The sequence below is a fragment of the Homalodisca vitripennis genome, chromosome 1 (assembly GCF_021130785.1).
Source record: "Homalodisca vitripennis isolate AUS2020 chromosome 1, UT_GWSS_2.1, whole genome shotgun sequence".
Taxonomy (NCBI): Eukaryota; Metazoa; Arthropoda; class Insecta; order Hemiptera; family Cicadellidae; genus Homalodisca; species Homalodisca vitripennis.
In genome coordinates, this window is record NC_060207.1 from 238,658,128 (window position 1) to 238,674,956 (window position 16,829).

Below are 16,829 nucleotides of genomic sequence, written 5' to 3' on the forward strand. Positions count from 1 at the left end.
GCTGCATAGATGTTATAAATGTTACAAAAAATCCTTTAGATAGTGCAATAATAATATTACATTAAGCAATTATTATAGACTTTGGTGTTCTGTGTAAATTTAACACAATACATACACATACACAATTATTTAGAATTAATATTCAATACATTAACTCTCAGTTGTGAGTACCACAGTGAACAACTCTAATCACTAAATATTTCTGAAGTTATTAACCCTTTCAGGGCCAGGAGCAAATATGAGATGTTGCAAATTTTTTTCATATCTCATATCCCCAGGCTAAAATTGGTGATTTTGCAGTCTCTTAGATTAAAATTTCATAAAAAAAAGTTTTCATAAAAATTAGACAATGACCTAAAAGTTGCACCAAATTACTTGTATAGATATATACTATCAACACAAAAATATATAGATGTAGTTTTAAGTAATTTAAAATAAAAAAATATTTTAATAGATTACATTATTTTTTAAATTTTTTTTAAAATAACTAAAAACGTAAAAATAATTTTACTGTGAGAAGCTATTTTATTATATTATACATTTAGAAAGGAACATCCATACAAAATTTTGTGTTATTTCTCTCATAAATAAATTGTTTACGAGACATTTTGTAGAAATAGGCATAATTGTACTTTGCAACATTTTATAATAATGTCACGTGACAATTACAAAATAAAAATCCATAGACCTCCAAAATAAAAATATATTCATATTAATTATCTACAAATATACCAGGGAATCAAAAAACATAAAACTTTATTAATAATTTGACGTCGTATTTATTTAAGATAACGACGAATATCAAGGAGATAATATATTGCCTCCTGGCCCTGAAAGGGTTAAGTTCAGTACGGGTTTTTTTTTTGTTTTATGCCATCTACGGTTTGTACAACATTCATTATCTGATATTGATTTTATACTCTATGACTATTGAAATCAACTTTGACCGTGAAAATAAATGGCTGTTTTGCTTCTTTGTTTTCTATGTCTTGGTTCCTGATATTTTTGACCATAATTTCTGTGAATTTCTGCTATAAATAAGTAGGAAGTTAGGATTAGTGACTTGTACACAATTTTATAATACGGAGCAAGAAAATATTTGTTCTAGCCAAGTCGTCGGTCAAATTCAAGCAGTTTTCAATAACCTGTGGGTTTTCACCTTGAACATAAAGTTTTTGAAGTATTTTTGCCCAAAAGTTTTTTTGTGCTTATACATTATATAAATTCATAGAAACAGAATTTGTGGTAAAAATGTTTTTGTTTAATTGGGAAAAATGTGAATCAAAACTAAATTTAATTTTTGTTCGTTATACTATTCCTATTTTAACATTTTTTTACAAACAGGATTGTAGCAAAAGAAGAAACTGAACATTTTGAAACAGTCCCCATAAATCGCCATGGCAGGCAGTGACGTAGTCAGCGAAAGAGTCCAAAGGGTCTGGACCCCCCCAAATTTTCAATTACTTTTTTTAGTAAACGATTATTAGGATTATTTAAATAATTCAGTATTACTGACATGTACTGCTGAAAGATCATTCTCAACAAAGAAACGGATCAAGAATTTTTTAAGGAACAAAATGGGGCCTTACTCTCTGTCCACTACGGGAAAAATCAATTGTCTGGACCTCCCCCAACGTTTTTTTCTTGGCTATGTTCTTGATGGCAGGGAGTCTGGTGCTAACGTCCAACCACTGCTTTCTGCTTTGCCCTAGTTCACATTTTTTACCTTGTGATGCTAATGAAACATTTTATCGATCTCTTCATTCACAGTGATTTAGCAGTTTTTCATGAAAAGTCCTTGCAACTTCCTTTGCTATCTTATAGAATTATCAGACCTATTTATAACTTCCTGCAGTTACTGTTTTACTGACATATTGTTTTGTTGTTTTTAAAGATCCTTGTACAAGACATGTTGTTTTAAAATAACAATACAAACAAATATTTCTTGTACAAATGAGTATTCATTTACATTTAGTTTATTTTGTAGGCTTAATGGTTTTTTTCAAATACCACCATATTATAGAGAACATTTACAATGATGTATAATACATAACAGTTTTGTTCAAATAGAGTTGTTAAAATAATAAAAACACAACTGTGTTGTCATACAACAAGGGGGGGGGGGGGTAATAAATTCATCACGGAAACGCCTGAAGCGCAGTGATTCAACCAGGAGAGGGTTAAGCAACCATAAGTGTAACTACATGCATAGATTTTTTTTAATGAAGTACAGAAAACTACTCTGCCATTTAAGGGGCTGGACAAATATACTTGAATTTAAAATAATTAGGCGGCAGAAAATATTTTTGCATGACACATTCATTTCATATTTGGAACTATACGATGCTATACAACAACCTAATTAATTAATGAACAAAGTTGGTAACAATAACATAAATAATTTAAACAGGAATAGTTCCCAATGAAATGGTCTCATGGATCAAGAATCCATGATTCCCAGATTAACAGTTCATTCCTGGGAGGTCTCTGCTCCATCTTCTCCTTGGCCAAAGCTTTCATCTTGATAGACAGAGAACTAGAGTGTTTGGATAGTCATGTGTCTTTGAACGGTTGGTAATGTTTCTTCACTATTACCAACCATAGAAATGAAATGTTTAGGTCTTTTTGTAGGGTTTGGTTGCTAACATAAGAAGAAGCACCTGTTATGAGTCTTAATGCCTTTGACTAGAAGGCTTATAATTTTTAATTTCCATTTTTTTCCGATCCAAATATCTGAATTCCGTAAGTCCAGATTGGTCTTAGTGGGCTGTTACAAATAATCAGTTTCTGCTTCAGTACAGAGATTTTGTTTTCAGCAGGTGCAAGAGAAGTTTGAGGCGAACGTTTATACGGGAGGACGTGTTTCAAATCAAATCATTTGTTTGTTTCTGTAATGTGAAAGTAATCTGAATAGACTGTCCATTTCGTTTCCCACCAAAGACTTCCACCAGTAACAGATAAATGATTTAAATGAGTTTAAAGTCTTTTCCTTTTAAATAAGCATGTATCTAACTTCAAGCGATTAGAAAGATGATTAAAGATACGTTTGTCAATTCGCCATCATCTCCTGGCTCTACGCTTCTCTTGGATTAATTTCCGTATAAACTAGGAGTCTTACCATCTAGCACTCTTCAATTGATCGGACTTATGTGGTTCTGGAGTTGAAAACCTTACAGCTAAATGTACACAAAAAAGTGACAAAAATGTTCGAATGCGTCTTCCCAGTCCGTTCCTGTTTTGAAAGACACATTTACTTTAATTTAGTCGGAAAAGTCACTGGCATCACCATCATAGGGTTGGAATGAATAGTTAACAATAATGGAGAGTGGTTTGAGGATAAGTCATCGGAAATGGTTGAACTTTTAAAAATTTGATTAACGTCTTTGCAAGAAAAAAATTTATCAAGTCAAGTAATTTGGAAGCAGCAGCAATGGCATTCTACTTGTAATAATTTCATAGTTGTTGTCTTGTATGCTCTTGAATATTCTCCAACCTTGAGGATTAACAATTCTAGAACACCACTGTAAATGTTATAATCTCCACCAGCAAAGCAAAAGCAAGTGCAGAGTAAAATGTTATTAAATTTAGCCTTTGTAACATTAAATCTTGGAAGAAATTAAACTGAGACTAAAGTGAAGTTAATATTTTCCATACTGAAATAGCTTAAATAGAGTTCATTTGCGAAGGAAGATGGTGTTGTATTGTTGATCTAATTAATATTGTAGACTAACCCTCACATATTTTTAAAAGGCTGATCCGATCTATAAACATTATATCCATTGTATAAAAGGTAGAAGTATGTTTCAGGCGTTCCCCAGGAGGGTTCACTTCTGACTGGTTTATACCTTCCAGTTGAACCTACCACTGGGCACAGCAAAAACCGATGTGTCACTTAAATCTGGGCAACCTTATGGATGTCCAGGAGCGGCACATCACTAACCCCAAATGTGATTCTGGAGTGCAAGGGTAATTCGATAGGTCTAGTCTACTGCGGGAGATGACAGTTGGAGTTTGGTGAGACTTTCAACTATCAGAGGTTCTTGCTAGCCTCAACAAGGGTGTGCCACCCCCTGCCTGCTTTGACTGGAGAGGCTGGTTCAGAGCTGGCCTCCCCTTCTTCCGGGGGGGACATGACTGAGATTAGTGCCCTAAATTCTTCCTCATGGATTTCGACAGGAGGCGGTCCTTGCCCCTAACCTTACCCAATCTGAATATCCTGAAGCAGTGAAAAGGTCCTTTTAGGGCTATGTGCAATTTCTAAGCTTCCTGTCCTAAGAGAACAACAAAATGTTTCAGATGTGTTTCTGTAATGATAGCAATATCTATTCATTTTGAGTGTAAAATATATTCAAGTTCAGAGTAATGTCCTTTTTGAGAAAGCTCGTATGTTATGATCGACCGAGTGGTGTAGGCGACGAATTACCACATGAAATGGTTTGCCATCAGATTATTGGTAAGAGTATAAGATAACATCTTCTTCCTTCTATGCATGTCGCAGCTGTGGAGCATGTTTTTGGGAGCACACTTGAAATCGTCTCCAATAGTATTTTTTCTTAACAGAACACATATTTACTTAAGAAGATTGGAAGAGGGTAAATATTTTTTTATACTTCAGGACGGTCACAAACCATAGCTTGATTAGGTAAAAACATGTCTTTCGTAAGCACTTTGAACTTATTCGGAGTGAAGACATTTTGCAGATTAGACCTACTGGGAATATGAGTAGGTCTAAGTTTTTATTCTTTGTATAGTCTGTTATATTTTCATTAACTTTTGCCTTGTTGATAACCTGATTCCATTTTGGAAGTTGTTTACGTCAGCTCTTGAATGAGAAATTATTGAAACTAACCTAAAATATGAACGCACAATCAATGAAGAGAAATTTAAGCAAACTGATTGCAGATAATAAAACCAATGTTCACAACAAAAATATGGAGTTTCAATCAAATTCAAATTCTGCTTTAGGTCAAATAAACTATTATAGATAGATACACAACGATGTAATAAAATAATCCAATAATTTACTTACCACGAAAGCCATTGGGAGGGGGAGGTACTGAAGAATACACCCCTGGTGAGGAGTCCTGGGATCCACCCCTGCCTCCACCAAAACGTCCACTGTATCTCCTGCAACCCCAGAAAAAGTTTGTTTATCTGCTCTGTACCTAATAAAACCTAATTAAAATTCCAATACTTTAAGGTTGTCACAGATAAAATTATCTGCTCTCTTCTGCAAAAAACGTTGTCTATTATTAAAACTGTGAAAAGTATTATATCCTCTACTATAGTTTTTAAAATAAGGAGTAAATCCTCTAAATCCTCAAGCAGAAAAGCTTATGATCTCATGCTCCAACAGACACAATTGAAAAATTAAATTACTCTGGATTGGAAGTGAGCTGTCTCTGTTTAATTCAATTATCTTTCAGATTAGGTAGATGTAGTTTGTTACTGTTGGTGATCAATATATCTTAGAAAAATGTTGCACGTGGGATTCGACTGGGTTCTGTCCTGGACCCCTTCTTGTTTATATTTTCAGTTTTCATCAATTACCCTCCTAATTTTGTGCCTAATAAGTGTTCCTTTATGCTGACAACACCAAACTATATGTTTGAAAATGTTATCTCAAGTTAATTATGTGAGGAAAACTCCTAATTCCGGTTTGATGTTAATTGCTTATGAGTGAGTTCTTTTTAATTACTATTAGAATTTGATTTAGATTTTTTTTATTATAACTAGGAATAGCATTTGAGAAATGTTCAAATTTAAAAAGATTTGATTTAGATTCCCACTGGTAAATGGAGATATAGCGCTACAGTATTAAAAATGTTCAATTCTGATTTCAGATTTGTTTAAATTTAAGATATTGGATCTTCTTAGAATATTTTGTTGCTTGTAATATAACTTGTTATTAACTTCTTTTTTTTTAATAAAAGGAGAAGCTGATCCCCTTTTAAGCTTTTCAATTCTGTCCGTCCTCATGGGCCACTGGCCTGTGCGAGGATCTTATAAAACAGAATAAGGGGAGAGTCGATACAGTACAAGGTCGATGGTACTGATAAAAAGTGCAACGGTCACAGACAGGATTCGAACCTGCGCTATCTCTAACTCAGACCCAAAGTCCAACTGCTCGGCCATCGGCACTCCCAAAAAAGAAGGTAAGTTCAAAAGGTACTTATGCCTTATAACAAGCACACTTACATTTTGTAACTTTTCAGTAAGAAAAAGAAAAACATATACTGAAGAAGAATAAACATTTTCTTGTTCTTGTACTGTATTAGTTTTTACATCAACAGTCAAAGGTCAGTCGGTAGACCCATCAGCGTGCCAGGGCAATTTGCTCTCGGGTAAGGTGTTTGGAGCATGTGCATTATTGTCAGGTAAGTTTTTGTTCTTTTTTTCTCAAAAACATTACCCTGAGTGAGATCATTTTTAAATATGGTTCGTTCAGACAGTGTGTACGCTAGGTTATTTATTTTTAGTAGTTTTGTATTTGTAGGGTACACTTTGTTATTTTTACCCAAAAAATACTAAAAATGTGGTCAGCATAATGCATTAGTATCTAACCTATTCATCAATCCAAGAAACATTAATGCTTGTCAATGTCTGTACAAATAATTAGTTAAAAACATAATAAATTAACATAATTATGATGCACATAATCTACAAGAGTGTTAAGACTCACCCTAGCATCCTGTGGCCGGCAGCGTTCAGAGACCCTCGCTGGTTCGACCTCACAAACCCAGTCTGAGGTCTCCAGTTGTTGCTGTCTTCCCGGCTCAGGTTCCCAGGCTTCAGCACTCGTGGAGGCTCTCTGAAAAAACAAAACTGTGTCACAATTTATGCAAATGTTTTGTTCATACAGTAGAATCCCGCTTATCCGAGGTAAATGGGACGGAGACTACCTCGGATGACGAGAAACTCGGATAATCCAGAGACAATGTTAAATAGGTTATAAATAACAACAAACATGTTGGTTTTGGAGACAGTATTATATATGTGCCAAATTCGTATTTACAGTATAAAGCTGTCTAATACCGTGCCGCTTTATCCACCTCTTTAACCATCCATAACTGTCATCACCATTCTTAACCCTTTAAGCGTCATGAAAAATTGGACCTGATCTTTGATTACGTTACAATTTTTTTTTTATTTCCAATGTGTAAAGTCAAATTTTTTTTTGTTTTTTTATGTCAAAATAGAGATTTTTAACGGTAAATAAAATTTGTTTAGCCCTTTTTGGCTCTGCTAGGCTAATTTTTAACTTTTGAGAATATCGTAGAATAGCAGTATATTTGTCACTAATTTTTTATCATTTATTCAAGATGTACTGGAATGAAACACAGTTTTACAGATAAAAACATATACTAGCCTTTATTACAAACTAATAAAATTAGAAAAAAATACAAATTAGACAAAGAGTGTTTATTTTTTACTAAAAGTTTTGTTTAGTATGATAATGTTCAAAACACTCATCTGGGTGGAGAGCAGGTTCATTAGGACAGGTCTTGCAGACGTAGGTTGTTTTCTCGACGTAGACCCTTCTTCTTACAAACAATACACCTGTTTTCCATTTCTTGTCCCTTTGTTTGAGAAAATGCCTTCCGGTTAGCCGTTCCTCTTCCGGTCTTTTTGCAGGGCGCCCGGACCGCCTTTTGTTTGGTCTGTGAGCCATTCGCTCGGATACAAGGTCACGCATAAGGCTGCGTCTAAACTCCACATGTGACATCGGCTTCAAGTCTTCTTTTTTTTGAACTTCTGTGTACATTATGTACGAATTCACAACTGATACCTCCAATAGCCAGAAAAAATACTTTTCTGTACCATTTCCTAGTACGCCTCATGAATTGGTACGAGGAAATAAAATGGTCACTTCGATCGACCCCTCCCATATGTTTTATGTAGTCTAAACACTACATCTGGTTTCTTTGTCGGGGGTTTGTTAGGCCACTTGCTTGGCACTTCAGTCAGTCATTTCATTTACGCTTCCTTTTCCTTTAGTGCTCAACATGTTCACTACTCTTTTGTCTCGCCAAGATAAGATAAGTAAATTGTCTTTCCTTTCCGATAAAATTTGTCCTTTTTCTAGGTGCTTTCCTTTTTCTTTCGTGTTGTTTGGCAGTCCTAGACGATTTGTCATAACCGTTCCAGTTGTGTAGCACTTCATAGCTAAACAGCTCACTTGCTAACTCAGGACTGGTGTAATAACGATCTGTATATACGTGAAGGCCTGTAATTGGTTGTGCTGGATCCTTCATAATAACAGATTGAGTTAGGAGTTTTACTATTTGTGTGGTTTTGAGCAGTGGACTGTTGGAAATCAAGTCTTCTTTTCCAAAGTATGGAATGAAAATCATATATGTTACCCATTATTTGAATCCGACAAAACAAAACAATTTGATTCCAAACTTAACAGGTTTTTGGGGATTATAGACCCTGAAACTGATTTTACCTTTGAAGGATATTGTAGATTCATCCACGGCGACAAAATCCCCAGGCGTGTAAAACAACAACTTGCAGACATCTTTCATATGACTTACTATTGGTTGTATAAGGTAACTTTTGGGTCTATTTCGCTCTTGACTGTGGTTGAAGTGAAGCATCCAAAATTATATTCAAAAACCTCACGTTGCGAAAAGACATCACCGAAGAACGGAATCATTGCCTCCCAGCTTTTGGAGAAATAGGATTCAATGTTTGGAAGGGAAATAATGCCCATGTTCAAGATTGTACCTAAAATGCTTTTAATTCAGTGTCGGTAATTGGGGTCCAATGTTTCCATCGAGATAAAGGTGTCAAAGGTCCATTTATTCGCTTGGTAGCAAAATGGTTTGTTTCGTCGCAAATGTACTGCCTGATCTCTACGTTAAAAAAACAAAGAAAAATAATCAATTGGAGATGTATCAGAGTTGAAAAGATTTCGGGTAAATTTATACCTTTATTCATGTTGAAAATCGGTATAGATGTCTTTGGACCTGGGTCGTTGTGAGTGACATCCTTGTAGCCATCATCTTCTGGTTTCTTCTTCCCTTTTTTCTTATATTGACGTGTGCGTTTAGGTGCAGGTCCAGGTCTTGGTTGTATAGGTTGGGTATGTCTACGCCGTTTACATGGTGTGGATGTGGTAGGTGCAGGTCTAGCTAGTACATGTCTAGGCGGCGTGAGCGGGTACAGGTGTGGGTGGAGTGTGTGTCGACAGTGCGGGTCACGAGTGTGTGAGTGTAGACGGTGAAGGCGGCGGGGGGGTGGTTGGAGTGAGTGTGAGCATTGCAGATGTGGTTGGCTCAGGCGCCAACTCTTGCTCGCGGCAGCTGAATAGGACTAAGAGCGAGATCCTCCGCCTCCTCCATACCACTTGATAGATGTTCATCATTATCACTTTGTTCACTATCAGTTTATATTATGAAGCAAAATGTCTTCATTGTCACTTTCCATCCGGTCTCCGTATTCACTTACCAATGTCTTGTCCATAACACTGGTAACAAAATCTTCAAACTCCGAATCGTCTGGATTCACCATTGTACACGAGTAATGGTAAAAAACCTAAATAAATAAACACTGGACACTGATGTATATATAATACTAATAATTTACTTTAAAAAGATTAGGACACAACAGAAAATTAGCGATAACCGAAATACATGTGCGAGTACCAGACGCTTCTCGCTAACTAACTGGCTAGATGCCTTGACGGGAGCTCCCGTCAATGACTTTGTGGATGCCGCGGGGGCCACGCCCACTAGACAGTGTTTGGCCAATTAGAAGCCACTGCCACTCCCATTGTAATAGAATTCGAGGCGGGGCAAAACCGTCTGTATGTCGCATGAATACTAGAAACATCTAGCAGCAAAATATTCAACTAACATAGCAGTAAGAAAATAAAAGAATGCAAAAACGCGGATCCACGGCAATAACGTTTCGAGCTTGTAGTGGCCCTCCGCGGATCCGCGTCAATAACGCTGGAAAGGTTAAACTTTTAATGAAATTCTATTGCCTTCGCTTGCAGTATTACGCCGGTTATAGGGCTGCCCAAACTCAGCATTTGAGTAAACCATACAAACAAGGCTTCTGATGTCAGCTCATATTCGCCTTTCTTCATTGTTTTCCGCAATAAACCACTCACATATTTATTAACAAATTTCTCAATGTTTTGACGGTTCCGTCTCCAATCACCAACAGTCACTTCCACCATTTTAACTGTCTCGCCATTTTGTTTTAAACGTGTGCTCTCATTTTTTCTTCCAGAGAAATCACATGCCTTTTTCGTTCTCCATTCATGCCGTAACACTAATACTGTAAAATTTCCACAACTAAAAACACGTGTAGACCACAGTAACAAAAATAACAAACGAAACGGACACGTCCAAATAACTTGGGCAACTGACTAGTAGACACCTGTGTGGCATTCCAGAAATATGGCAACGTTGCAGTGTCACTCAGTGAAAGTTCATTCATAAAGGCTATGCTCAGACGAGCCTCCTTCAAACAAACGTTGGGCGACCTATCATAAATCAATAACTGTTACGTCACAAAGAGGATGGTAAAAATTTACCACTCAACCTAGCAACAGCCAGAGTATACGCATCACAAATTGATATAGCCGCCAGTCACACACGCATTATATTATTATTGTACTGCAACTGCTTGGTCTATAAAAAAAAATTTTTTATCTTCAAAGGCCTCGGTTAACCCAGAGCCTCAGTTAATTGGGACTCGGATAAGCCACCTCTCTGACAAACTTGAAGCCTACAGCCACCCCGTCATGTACGCAGATTATACTGCACTAGTCACCTGCGATAAATCAGTACAATCCCTGGAAATAAACACTTTCATGTCAGTTAACGTCACACAACAGTATTGTTTAAATAATGGCCTGGTGTTTAATTCATCTAAATCCAAACTCCTTGCAATGGGAAGGCTTAAAGGTCACATAACAGGACCACCTGAATTTGAGAGAGTGGAGGAACTAAAACATCTAGGTGTGTCTCTTGACCAAAGTCTGTCATGGAGATGCCATATAGATAGTCTCTGCTCAAAACTAAGCTGTGCCTTCTTTGCCCTTAGAAGAATCAATCATCCGCCTTAAGGATTGCCAATTTTGCCTTTTTTGACTCTCATCTGCGATATGGAATAACTCTATGGGGTGGCCCCTCGATTGGCAACCTCCAGAGGATATTAATTATTCAAAAGCGAGCAATTAGAGTTATGACCGACCTGTCTTATTTAGACAGCTGTAGAGAAGTTTTTAAGGACCTAGACATCCTTACAGTCACCTCAATCTACGTAATAGAGGTCATTATTTATGCTTCAAAACAAAACCTGTTGAGAAATGAGGAGGTGCAAACTCATGAAACTAGAAGAACTCAGGAATATCACCTACCAGCTCACAAAACCACTCTCTACTCCAAAAAGCCATCGTTTCCTTGAGCCACGCTTTTAAAAAAAAAAAACCTCCTGAAGACCTTAAAAGTTGTAACCTGAAGACACTGAAAAGACAATTACATAACTTTTCCTGCTAACTAAACAAACATTTTCTGCCCGTTGGGAGTGATAAGTCCAGTCTGAAGTCATTGATGATTTCCATGTTCAAATTCCAAACCTTCGGACAGTTCAATTTGCAATAAAAATTGGGTTTTTTCAGAACCTAAACTCAATTAATAGTAACTTCATGTGCTAAACCTGTTTCAGCTATTAGGCTATATTTAAAAGTGTATGATCAATTCTGCTAGTTTTTATCAAGATTTTGAAAAATAGTTAGTGAACTTTATATTACTTATTCAAGAATTTAAATATAGGAGTATCTATATACTTGTGATTGAATTTATTGTTCTTTTCGTCTTAATTTTGTCTGCTTCAATTAGTGTAAAGATGGGCTGCCAATACTAAAAAACTTAGATTTCAAAACCTATACCCGAATTGTGGTCTCAACTTAGTATTCAATATGGAATCCTTTTATTTATAACTAAGAATGTAGACTGATTCTAAACAATTTTATCACCAAGTAGATCCAGACAATAGATAACTGGTAACTATGTGTTATATAAAGTGTATCATCATTATAATTGAACCATAGAACTAAATAGTAAATACAATAATGAAACACACATGTTTAATTGTAAAAACAGTGGGACGAGTCCTATTACAACAAAATATATTTGGTGGTTGTAAAATAAATGTTCACATAATTCACCCTTACTCCAAACCACCCTGTGTGGAGGTGGCTTATTTCATTTTAAGAAGGGTTACAGGAACCTCCATGTTTAAGGTACTATATGAGACAGTGCTATTAATTAGGTATTAATTTTTTTAAGTGCATGCCCTAAGCTACAAAATTTAGCATTAACCCATTGCGGATCGTATTGTTTTGTGCGCGCGGGCACAAATTAATTTACGTTCAGCGGCCGCACGAACAGCAATGGTGCGCCACATCGTATCGCTCACTATTGTATACTAGTATTCGTTCAGATGGAACATGGGCCTGCTGGGGTATCCATGATGTAGGAACGATAACACGCGAGCAAGGTTACGGGGTGGCACAGATGATGTCTGAATTATAGTCTAAATAAAGCGGCTCGAGCGAACCGATTACAACATCTGGGCCATTGTCTAGACTAAACCCACCAACATCTAAATCTGCGTCGTTTAGTTCTGCGTCACTAACCTCAAAAGTATTACAATAAATACTGAGAAAAAACACCCAATCAGAAGCGCTAAAAAGCAGAGAGTAAACTCATAAATGAATGATTTTTCAACTTCGACATACAACTGGGATCTGTAGGATATTTATCAAATTTTTGAAAACTCTAAACGTAGACCGTTGTTAAACACTCTTAGTTGACAAGTGAAGACGATCGCCCGATCTATCAGACATTTATAGAACTATTTGGAGGGAAACTAAATGCAGGCAGCTTTTGCGACCTGAGCTCGTCATCCGTTAGGCCCGGCCGCTGCGTGACGAGCCCAGCTCGTCAGTGATCCGCAATGGGTTAACTGTATACAATATTTGCATTAAAAAATACGTGGATTTGTAAAAATAATTGAATATTTGTATAGTATTTTCAAATTATATTGAAAATAACTATAGGGCTTGTAAAACTCATGTTCAGAATTTGCTCTTAAGAAAAAATCTAGTGTCTTGTCTGTACCACAATTTGGGCTGTGTTTGTTCCTGTGTTTCAAAACAGATAATAACTCAACTTTCATAAAAAGAAAAAATAAACACCACTCAAGTTACTTCCAAACACTTTTCATTTTTTAAACCCATTTTTTTAGCTTTGGCATTAAAAAAATTGTAATATTTATGCAACGGATGGTATAATCGATTAAATACTAAATCATAATATTCTGCAGTTTACTGAGAAAAAATTATACCAAATATAAGTAGATTTACTAACAGTAAATATTTTTTTACACACTTATAAAAATAGTCTGCAAACTGCACAAAAAACAACCTGTCAGTTCAAGGGTTCAAAGGTTAAACTCTCATTGCGAGTAAATACTTACATTGCTCCAGATAGCCTCTTGGCCGGAAAGATGAAGGAATCCGGGTACTTGGGATCCCTGAACCGCACACTGTAACAGACAAGCACAAGTTAGCTGTACAATGTTCTATAGTAGTAGATATGACTCTACAATGATTGCCTAGTGGTGTCGTAATAGCTTCACTGCAGCTCTTTACTGCGTGATCATGGTCACTGTAATGTGCCACTATGCTCAAAGGTGTCTGCTGCAACGTCTATAACTAGAGGAGAAGAGGAGGAGTCAGCGGAGCACATTTGGTTGGATTGTCCTGCCATCGTAGAGACTCGGAAAAGATACTTGGGAGCATATCTCCTCAGCCCCAAGGACATTAGAGAACAGGAGCCCTTAAATCTGATTGGTTTTTGCAAAAGCCTCGGTCTTTGAGGGCACAAATTAAAGTAAGGGAGGCGCAAAGGTCCTTTATAGGACTAAGTGCGGGGACAAACAGTCCTCTTCCCTCAGGAAGGAGAAAAAACAAAAGAAAACGTCTATAACTATTGTACACAAAATTCTAAAATGCAGGACTTAATTTCGGCAGCTGAATCAAGATTATTTAACCCTTCCAGACGGATTTATTAGAATGGCAGACTAACCAAAACAAAAATTACAATTTTATCCTATATTATAGATAATGTCTCTTGGAAAGTTTTTTAGCTCACAAAAGCCCTTCGTAATGCCCGGTCCACGCTCCGTGCTTATCTCAGTTGCCAAGGAAATATTTATAAATGACATTCACTCTGCGGCAGGGGGAGAGGAGCGCCCTTTGTCTAACTCTGACCACCTGCTTGTCAGTTCTGCGTCTCCTACAGAGCCATTACCAAACATATCCAAGGTGTGTATTAATGCTTTCTTGGTGGATACAAATGATACTACGTATCTCGTTATTATTCTTCATCGTGTGGTAGTGTTGTGATTAGTTCAAAATATTTATCTTGTTTTATTGTAAAATGTAACTTTTAAGTTTGGATACATTTTAGAATGAAATTGAAATTTATTTAAAATAAACAGTTTTGTAAATAGTTCTTTTTTATTTTTATCAATAAATACACTAATTTTAAGTAAAGTGCCCTATTTATAAATTGTTTGCTTTTAACTTTTATAATTTAGTTATAATAAAAATTAGCTTTGAAAACAAAAGAAAACAAAATATTTTTACTTGTTTTGGCGTTTAAGGAAAGTTAATCGAATTATTAATGGCGTGCGAAGGGTTAACACTCTCAACTTGTCATGCGTTGGCTGCCAAACGCTAACTCAGCTGACTTACGATCCAATCTCAAGTTTTCCGATCCAATAAATTGTGCTATGACTGATGAACACTTCGGTAAAATTCACTAATTAGCTGACATTTTTCATAAATCTACTTAAAAAATAGGGATAGCTTATACAGTTTATTTATTTTATAAGTGTAAACAAAAACTAAATTTAATCTTTTTCTATAAAATTTTTATGTTAAATTTAAAAAGTGAATATATACTTCTTTAATGTTAATTATATATTTTTGCAAAATTACTATTGAAAATACAGCATGAATTTTAAGATGAAATATTCGTAAATAAAGAAATATAACTATAAGAAACAAAATGTGTATTTTTGACCAAAATTACTCTGTATAGGTAATTTTGTATTGTTGGGTCACAATAATACAATTAAAGTTCTTATAATGTATATGATAGTATTAAAAATAAAATTCAATATAAAAAAAACATAGTTTATGAAATGTTACTTTTCATTTAACATTTTAAAACTATAGCATAGATGCAGATACATTTGTCAAATTTTTATGTTTTTACTTTTTTTAACTCATTCTGATGAAAGTTATGTATAACATGTGGCAGAGCATCGGTAAAGGTTCTAATAATCATTCACAAAAATATAGCTAGTAGAACTAAAATAATCCGCACTACCAAGTATTTACATATGCCACTGGATCAACACTTGCTAAATTATAAAAACACATTTTTTGTACATTTCCAACCAAAAACAAATTTTATCTTCAGTTAAAATGATGAAAAAAAGTGTTTTGGACTTTTTCCTTTAAAGTATAAAAATATTGAAATTATGGAACAAGTTAACCACTTGAGTGCGTTGTCTTCACAGTTGAGGACACAGAACAGAATCCTGGTGTTCCTTATGTGGTATTAAGATTCACGGGGTGCAAGGGGGGGGGAGGATTTATGAGTTGAAAGGGTTGAATAGGATGACCATCTTATAGTTCAGTGTTGACTATCTAAAGATCTACAAGCAGCTCAAAATTAACTGTCACTCAAAAGTTGGTAATACTGAATTTGTAATAAGATTGTACCTACCACATGACAGCATTCATCCGAATCACTGACAGACCTTCCACTGGAGATGGTAGTGACCTATAACAAAATTAATTTTTATACTAATGTGACTAAAATATTTTATTCAGCTTTAAACATTCCAAAATAATTTCTTTATACGTAAACCCCATAAAGATATTCTAAGAAGGAATAGAAAGCTATTTTGTTTCAAATCATTTAAGTTATCCTGCCCAATCAGCACCAAAATGTATAATAGGTTGCCTTGAGATATCTCACTAACTAACAAATGCCCCAAAAATAATACGAGGCCAAATAAAAAAAGTTCCATTGTTTTTTTTTTATACCAATTCTACCCTTTAAACAAATTTTGAATGTTTTTCAAATTGTTTTAACCCTTTTAACCGCGGCCATTAAATCAAGTGATGTGCCAGAAATCCCAAGCCATTTTCAGACAAAATGTAAGGGTTTTGTAAAAAATTCATCCGAGTTATTTTTTAAGATATTTAGGTAATTCTTTTTTGTTTTACTTCTTTATACATGTAGCTTACAGAAATATACAAATAAAATTATTATTTTGAAAGTATTTTTTTTTACATACATATACATATATAAAAAATAAATAAAAATGAAAAAAATTTCAAGTTTGATCATGGAAACCATATAGATAAAAAAATATTTGACACAAAAATACCCATTTACTTTATGATATATTTAATCCTTAATAAAAGGAAACAAAAATTATAGGCCTACCTTATTTACATGTGGAGTAACATCAATTTTTGTAAAGCCGTGTAAATTTTTCTTTTTGCCATTTCTGGGCAAGGCAATGTAACAAGATCTTTGAAATTCACAGTACTTAAAATAAACATAAAACCAAAGTTATTTCTGACAAAATAACTAAAACTGTTCTAACTAAACTTTAACTGCCGTACTTTACACTGCTTTAACCTAAAACTGTGAAGAAAACAGAATATTCACAACCACGTGATATACAGCTGTCTGCAACAAGCGTGAGCAGTCAGTCGA

At 35.2% G+C, this 16,829-nt stretch overlaps 1 protein-coding gene across 1 annotated transcript in view; it reads right to left on the reverse strand.

Annotated features, from left to right (window-relative positions):
- Window positions 1-16,829, reverse strand: part of LOC124353206 (5'-3' exoribonuclease 2 homolog) — a 70,157-nt gene that overhangs the window by 22,841 nt on the left and 30,487 nt on the right. The window contains exons 15-18 of the mRNA XM_046803101.1: window positions 15,825-15,881; window positions 13,501-13,569; window positions 6,683-6,811; window positions 5,030-5,127 (exon numbers count right to left, since the gene is read on the reverse strand). Coding sequence (XP_046659057.1) covers window positions 5,030-5,127; window positions 6,683-6,811; window positions 13,501-13,569; window positions 15,825-15,881 — 353 coding nt within the window. The remainder of the gene's footprint in view (window positions 1-5,029; window positions 5,128-6,682; window positions 6,812-13,500; window positions 13,570-15,824; window positions 15,882-16,829) is intronic.